The following is a 7,838-nucleotide window of genomic DNA, read 5'->3' as shown; positions in this document are numbered from 1 at the left end:
TGGGATAAAAAGGGTCCGAGGGCTTTAGCCACCTGTGGGGGACCCCTTTTTGGCTGATTTTTGAGCCACGATAAAAGGACGCCTTTAGTTTCGATTGCAAATACCAACCGGGAGTAAAGCGCCGCACACCCCTTTTCTCTTGGACCTACATTAAACTGAGATTAAAAGGGGGCATATCGAAAGTCAGTTCTTACCCGTGGGTGTAGCGAGCCTGCCATATATGCTTATCTAGAATGAGAACATGATGGGTGGATCTTGCACACGTTTTTTTTTATACTTTAATGCATCGAGTGTTAGCTTTGCTTTACATCAGCGCATAGACTTAGATTTTAAACAAATATGCAAATCCTTTAACGAGGTATGCCGTGTCTGCTCATCATGGCCTACAACATGTTGCAATCCTACAGCAACCCTAGACGAAGCACATGATTGCTGTATAGCACGAGTGCATGGAGCTTCACGTGGATAGACCATAATAACATATTCGTGCGTACATACTAGAACTAGAGCCTAGGGTCTGTTTGATAGAGCTTTATCCAATTCTAATTCTCAATAGGAGAGTAATACTGTGATTAAGTGATTCTCTTTGATTATTTAGCATAAACTTTTAAAATCAGGATGAAAAATCACTTCACAGAATTAGGATAAACTATTTTTTTCAACTCCTAGCTTCTTAGTTCATTTCAGAGAATCATTTCACAGAAGCAACAAAAGATCACTTCTCTCTAAAAAAACTGTTTGGCAGAACTCTGGGAGCTCTGCCAAACGCATATTAAATAAATTTTCAAGGAAAACCATGCTAGCAAAGGGCCTGAAAAGCACTGAGACCACAAGACAAATGATGGAGTTTGAACCCTCAAGATCTTTTCATCCTCACCACCTACTCAATACTGCGGTTGGTACTGTAAGGAAAGAGTGGAAACCGAAAACATTAGAAACTTTTCATCTTTTCCTCCACCAACTCAATGCAGCGGTACAACACCAGTTGAACAGGATTTACTGAGCACACGATCTGATTTGCAATCTCACTATCATCCTTTTCGTTTTCTGACTGAATCCCTGTGACAATTGGTCTTAATGGGATCAGCCACTCCGAGTGCACCTTGTGCAAAGTCTCTTTCTGGAACAATTTTCCTGATCTTGGTCCTGACAAAAATAGGAAGAAAAAAAAGATGATCAAACACACAATTCATAAATATTCCATGATTCACTCTGCCGCATGTAAACTTCAATCCACTTATCAGGTATCTCCAAAGTCAAAACAACATCCTTTCATTATGTGAGTTTAGCACAATGGAAAAACTTCAAAGGTTTATAATTGATTGCACACCCTATTTGGGACCCGTACTCGTACTGTATGTGGCCACAAAATATGTTTGTTACCACCTTTCAGACACGAATGTGGATATAGGACAAGTATGTGCAAGAACAAAAATTAGGAAGGAACCTATGTTGGACACTTGGACCAAGCTGTTGGTTTGGACATCTGGTATGCAAAAATTACGAACTTGCATGATGCAATGATTTCGTTAATTGGCCACAACTTGGCAAGTAACCTGGCAAGCTAAAGTTCACAGCATTTGCTGAACTTGGCATGTTGAAAACAAAACCAGAATTGAGAATCACAAAATAAGAAATTTACATTGACATAAAAAAACCTGGAAAAATCTGAAGCAGAGTTTTAAGTTAAAATTTTGGGAGATAATAGCAGACATCAGAACACATGTTAGAAAAATTCATCATGAATTTTTTATCATTATTTTGATAGGGTATGATATTTAATAATAAATTAATTCTTAGGACACAAAATTATACAAAAAATAATGATGAAAATTCATACTACATTTTTTTGATATATGTGGTGTTCACTACCACCCTGCAAAATTTCAAATTGAAATTCAACTTGTGTGTGGAGAAACAAAAAAGACAAATTGTGTTAAGGGGTAAATTGAACTAAATAGCATAGTTTAGGGGTATATTGAACCAAATAATACTTTAGGGGGTTATCCAGACTTTGGCTATACTTGAGGGTAGTAATTTGGACATTTTCCAATAAAGAAATGATAGTTGCTGCATGAGCTGAAATGTAGTGGATGCAATATAGGCATAGCATGACTTTTGAAACAACAAAGGTCAAATCATGGTTGTGACAAATTTATCAGTATTTGAAGATAGATTGTTTTATCATTATGCTTTTGGATGTTACCTCTTGAATCTATTATCAGAATAAATCTGAGCAAGTTCAGAGCTGATATTACCTGCATACAAAAAGGAAAATGTGAAATATCATAGCAGATTATTTTCTAGGCATAAACCGCACCTTGCTGTCAAAACTGAAAACACAATTAGTAGTGCAGACAGGTATAAATTTACAAGAACAGAGCGCTCTAAATATAAACCACTGAGCCCGCGCCCCAGTAACCAAAAAGTGGCCAGCATATAGCACCAGAATACCACCTTGCTTGAACACATGCAAGGAAACAAGGCAACTACGAAGATAAGCAGCAGCAAATTACCAAGTAAGTGTCATATTTCTTTCACAAATATATAACTACTAAAACTGCACAACCAACAGTGTGGCACGACTTAATTCAGGACAAAATGAACTGGCAGCAGCTTTGCATGCTTGCCTTCTTGTCTACTATGGACCTTTCAATCTGGTCCTTGCAGCTCTCAAATAGCATATTTTAGCTCAGTAACATGGATTTTGTGCACTAGGTAAAATATTGCAGCATACATCCTAATGCATTATGAAGGAAGTAGAATAAGTGAAGCATATGCACAGTAGCAGAGAAATTTAAGGTAAAAGCTCCATAACTATTTTAGTTTGTGCAATCAAGAAACTAAGCAAAATTGCTGATTTAAACCCGCAACTACTGAAGCACAAGCAATCAAAGAGCGAAACTAATTGTATCTGCGTAGAAGTTTAAGGGTTTGTTTGGATGAGTTGGATCAGATCCTATCCTTTTACATTAAGAGAGGAAATGATTACTTCCCCAGTCGAAGGGATTTTCTTAAAAGGAAACGTACCTGTTCACAGTGATCAGGAAGGCAAGGAGGGCCACCTTGTGGAGGCCTCAAAATCAGCTCGAGTAACTCAAGCACATGAGAAGTCCAAGGTGGCGATTCCCCATGATCTTGAAATCCATCAGATTCAACACGATCATTGTTCGCTTGACAACTTTCTCTTGAAACTTCTTCCCTCACTATATCTAGGAGAATCGCAGTCTGAACAGGAAGCAGAAGTCAGAATTTTATTGATGAAGTTAAAAAAGAAGCTAAAATTTTCAACAGTAGTGTTTCTGTCATTCCTAGCACATTGTCCATCAGAAAATATTAAGATTAACGTCAATGATTAAGTAAGGTCCACGATATTCTTATAATTTTTTTTGTCTTCCTAGATTATGGCATCAATAAGATGGAGTTACAAAACATAAAGAATGTAACACTTCAACTTAGTGTCAGAGGACATAAATAGTGTCCTTACCAAGGATGGCGACATGCTATTGTTTACAAGAGCTTGTAAGATGTCAAATCTCTGAGATGAGGGCACCATTGAAATAACCTGAGAAAATTAGTGTTAAGGGCAAATATATATAAAAAAGGAAACTAGGCAATGCCACAGTAAATAGAACGTATAGATAACATTCAAAATCAAGCTACATCCATATGATTTTTTATGTCCCAATCATAGCTTTAGGGGGTGTTTGGGAACACCGTGCTAAACTTTAGCACCTGTCACATCGGATGTTTGAATACTAATTAGGAGTATTAAATATAGTCTAATTACAAAACTAATTGCACAAATAGAGTCTAATTCGAGAGACGAATCTATTAAGCCTAATTAGTCCATGATTTGACAATGTGGTGCTACAGTAACCATTTGCTAATGATGGATTAATTAGGCTTAATAGATTCATCTCGCGAATTAGACTCCATCTGTGGATTTAGTTTTGTAATTAGCTCATGTTTAGTCCTTCTAATTAGCATCCGAACATCCGATGTGACACTGCTAAAGTTTAGCACGTAGTATCCAAACACCCCCTTATACTATCCGCACTTGTTACAAAAATATGACCAAAATTGAGGAGCAAACTAAAAGAAAAATCTCCACGTATAGAATAAAGGAATACAGGGTACTTGCCTTTTTCAAAGCAGCAAATGCTTTTTTACGCATCAATGCCTCAGGAGCAGCCATCATGACGCTTTCAATGGCCTACCAATGTCCTTGAAATGTTTATACAGTAGATTAAAAAATTACCACATTTTTAGAAATGTCAGAATGATACCTTGAGTGTTGCAAAAATACGAGGAGCATAAGAGGTGAAATCTACATGATTATCAGTTTCTTCAACATGATTTTCACCAGCTAGACTGAGCAATAAGTTTATACTGTGGGATTTGATTATCCATGGGTAGCTAATTGAGGATAGGACAGATTTAAGCATGTTAATTGATTCCCATTTCTTCATATGGTTGCTCTGAACTTCCTTCAGTGCTAATTCCAACTCTTCTCCAGCATACTTTGACATATCATCAAACATATATGTCCACACAACTGTAAAACAGGTGAAACATGTAGCCGAGGAGCATATGAACAATACACATGGTCAAAAGAAATTGTTGTGCTAGTAACTATCATCACACCTGTAAGCGCAGCACCATCCATAGCAAAGGAAAAACACTCCAAAAAATCAGCATCTTCCTCTACATCACTTTGCAAATTAATGCATCAGTAGAGAATTAAGCAAACTAAACGCAGATGATTGAACAGAAAAGAAAACTGGAAATTAGTTGGATGAGTTAGACACCTTTGGAAAGCTTATCAGTGGCTGTTGAGGCATCACTACCAGTTAGTAGACCGAGATAGGTGAACCCACTAGATTTAAGAAATCTGAAATGCTGAAGAACAACTGAACCGCAAGCAGAGAGAATATCCTGCTGTCTGCTTCGTGATACAAGAGCCTGCAAATAAGAGAGGCATGCGTTGCACCATTACAGAGCATATTAAGGAAAAGAAAAGAAAGTAAATTGTAAAAAAAGGGTACTCCCTCCGTTCCAAATTGTTTGTTTTGACTTTTCTAGATTCATAGCTTTGGCTATGCACCTAGATATACGCTATGTCTAGATACATGGTGTACCATGTATCTAGAAAAGACAAAATGACTTACAATTTGGGACAGAGGGAGTATCATCTAGTGAAGAACTTCAATTATGTACTCACTATACTCTGAAGTGAGTATAAGCCAAGAATTGCACAGAGGTCTTCTTTGTTCTTGTTGACCTTTCAGTATACAAAACAATAATGCAGAATCCATCAGAACAGAAAGTGATAAACAAAACAGTTAAATAAGTTTCAAGGTTCAACAGCTCGTAAAAGTTACTTGAATCAACAGACCATTTGTTTGCACATTTCTTGAATGGCATTGCCAATTCCATGTGCTGCATTGAAGAGATCAACAGCAGCCTTTCCATGTTCCTCATCACATTCAGATACAGTAGCACTCATAACTTTAAGGACAGCAGGAAGTACCACTTTTACTTGCTCGATATGTCGCCTCTGAATTAAAGTAAGCACTGGCCAATGAACAATTAGTTGGTGCACATTGGATAACACAGATATTAATATTTAAGACAGCAGGTGAGCAACATATATCAGAGTGTATATACAGGCCAATATTATGAGATCAAATGCTCCAACTCTTTTGTGGAACAAAGTTAGGTGGATATTAAGCATGAGTTCCAGGCAGGACCCAGCTATCCACAAGCACAATAATCAACAAATATTGACCATGGAAATGACAAAATGACTGTAGAAGCATTCACAAGACAATAGCGCACATACCTTCAGTAAGTGCATTGAGTAGAAGAACGAAGCTGGATGAGCAATTTGGTAGCTCCATTGGCGCATCTAATGCCTATATTAACCAAATATGATAGGTTAAGAAAAAGATATCAGATAAATAAAGGAGCTGACTATCAGCTATAGAGAGATGAAAAAAACACAAGACCCTAATTTCAATGCTACAAATGCTTATATACTTCCTAAGAATGTATCAATGCTAATGCTATACCACTTGCACTACGCAAGTCCGGGCAAAGGAAACATTATTTTAAATATTGAAGACTAATCCATCCAGATCTATTTGATTGGAAAAAATCATATCAAGCATCTTAGAGCCCAAATGGGCATCAGTCATAAGCCTTTGTCAGTGAATGCGCATATAGAATTACATCTGGATGAGAAAGGAGCCACGTTCATACATTATTGCTATCCCACATTTAACATTACACGTTCAAGCATCCTTATCCGCCCACCCCATAAACCGCAATCTAAGGGTGGAGATATTTTGTAGCAGCAAATGTACTCACAAATTGCAAGCTATTCAAGCTGTGCTTCCAAGTGTGGAGGAATTTTCTATCAGCATTGCAACACGGCAGTTTTGACAACCAACAGCCAGAACTTAACATACACAAATCAAAGCGTAACCAACCTCGCAGAGGATGGAGAGCAAGTCCCTCGGACTGCAATTCGTCACGAGGAACTTAAGGATAGCGGCGGCAATGTCCCAGCATACCGTTTGAGCCCCCAGCTTCGCCACGGGTATGGGAAGAACAAGCGAGAGTGCGTCAATGGCCATCTATTGTCACAACAAAGCAATGAAATCATCATGCCAACCACCAATCGTTCTCCAACCAAAAAATCACAACACGGTACACCACTTCAAGAGGAAAGCGTGCCGACCTGGTTCGATGACGAGCGACAGAGGAACTCGTGCACCTCGCGGAGCAGCTCCTCATAGACACTGGCCGCCGCCGTGTCGTCGTCGTCGTCGCTTCCGTCATCGGCCTCGGCACTCATACCGGCGGCGGCGGCGTCAAGAATGTCGGAGATGGTGAAAGAGGCGGCTTCGGAAGCATCGGAGATGCCGGAGTCGCATGCCTGCGGCGGAGGCGTAGATGGGGGGAGGGTTTAGAAGGGTTTGGGGGAAATAGCATATGATTCGCGAGATCGATGTGTTATGTGTAGTAAGATGGAGGGTTACCTGGGAGAGTTCGGCGAGTGCTTCGCGGAGGCGGTCGGGGTACGAAGCTGCGGAGGAGACAGTGGCGAGAGCGTCGCTGGTGGCGGCGGCGGAGGGATCGCCGGCGGCCATGGAGCTGCTGTCTGCCTCGGTGTGGTACTGTGGTGTGGGCGTGCGAGGGTCGATAAAACTGACCTCAGCAAACAGTGGGCCTTATTATCCTCGTGGGTGCACCGGTGGGCCTTTTGTTTACTTGCGCTGTGCCTAGATCCATTTCGATGCATGACTCTCTCGGCCCATAGAGGGGAATGTCGCGGCCCACTATCAAAGTGCGCGCACTTGAGGCCCTAAGGTTGTTTCGTTTGAAACCCAAGCGCTGAGGTCCTAACAGAAACTCCAGCGATACGACGACTCTTCTTCTACGCCTTTCTCCCCAAACTACAGCGCAGAGCATCGACGGGCTCCGTCGCAGGATCGGGAGCATCGTTCCCGGCGCCACAGGCTTTGCCAACGTTTGTGCGCAGACCTCTTGGCGCAGGGCTTTCCTGGCTGTCCAGATGGTCGGGTGCGATAACCTCTGGAGGAGAAGATCCGGGAGCTGCCCGGCAACCTTCCTCGAGCAGATCCGGGCTGTGAAGCCTCCAAAGCATTCGGAATTACTGGCTGAGCCACGGGGGAGATTTGGCCCGCATCCTTGCGATCACCTAGGCCCGCGCGGTCTTGATGGCCAATGCCGGGGTAAGCCCTGACGGAGCGGAGGAGCGGCTGGGAATGAGAGCCTTCGAAGTGTTTCCAAGTGTTAACTCTTTCCTT

At 41.0% G+C, this 7,838-nt stretch overlaps 1 protein-coding gene across 1 annotated transcript; it reads right to left on the bottom strand.

The window, feature by feature from the left end:
* Positions 1-800: 800 nt before the first annotated feature.
* On the bottom strand, positions 801-7,222 carry LOC117861610 (aberrant root formation protein 4). Its single transcript, XM_034745184.2, has 14 exons — positions 7,047-7,222; positions 6,746-6,943; positions 6,495-6,641; positions 5,846-5,918; positions 5,399-5,577; positions 5,225-5,284; positions 4,812-4,965; positions 4,648-4,707; positions 4,290-4,558; positions 4,145-4,216; positions 3,488-3,565; positions 3,031-3,228; positions 2,207-2,258; positions 801-1,146 (listed from the first exon to the last, which is right to left on the bottom strand). The coding sequence occupies exons 1-14, from the start codon at positions 7,155-7,157 to the stop codon at positions 932-934; spliced, it is 1,866 nt and encodes a 621-aa protein (XP_034601075.1). The 5' UTR covers positions 7,158-7,222; the 3' UTR covers positions 801-931.
* Positions 7,223-7,838: the final 616 nt, after the last annotated feature.

Source organism: Setaria viridis, chromosome 6, assembly GCF_005286985.2.
Source record: "Setaria viridis chromosome 6, Setaria_viridis_v4.0, whole genome shotgun sequence".
Taxonomy (NCBI): Eukaryota; Viridiplantae; Streptophyta; class Magnoliopsida; order Poales; family Poaceae; genus Setaria; species Setaria viridis.
The sequence above is the reverse complement of the archived record's forward strand: the minus strand, read 5'-3'. Positions and strand labels throughout refer to the sequence as shown.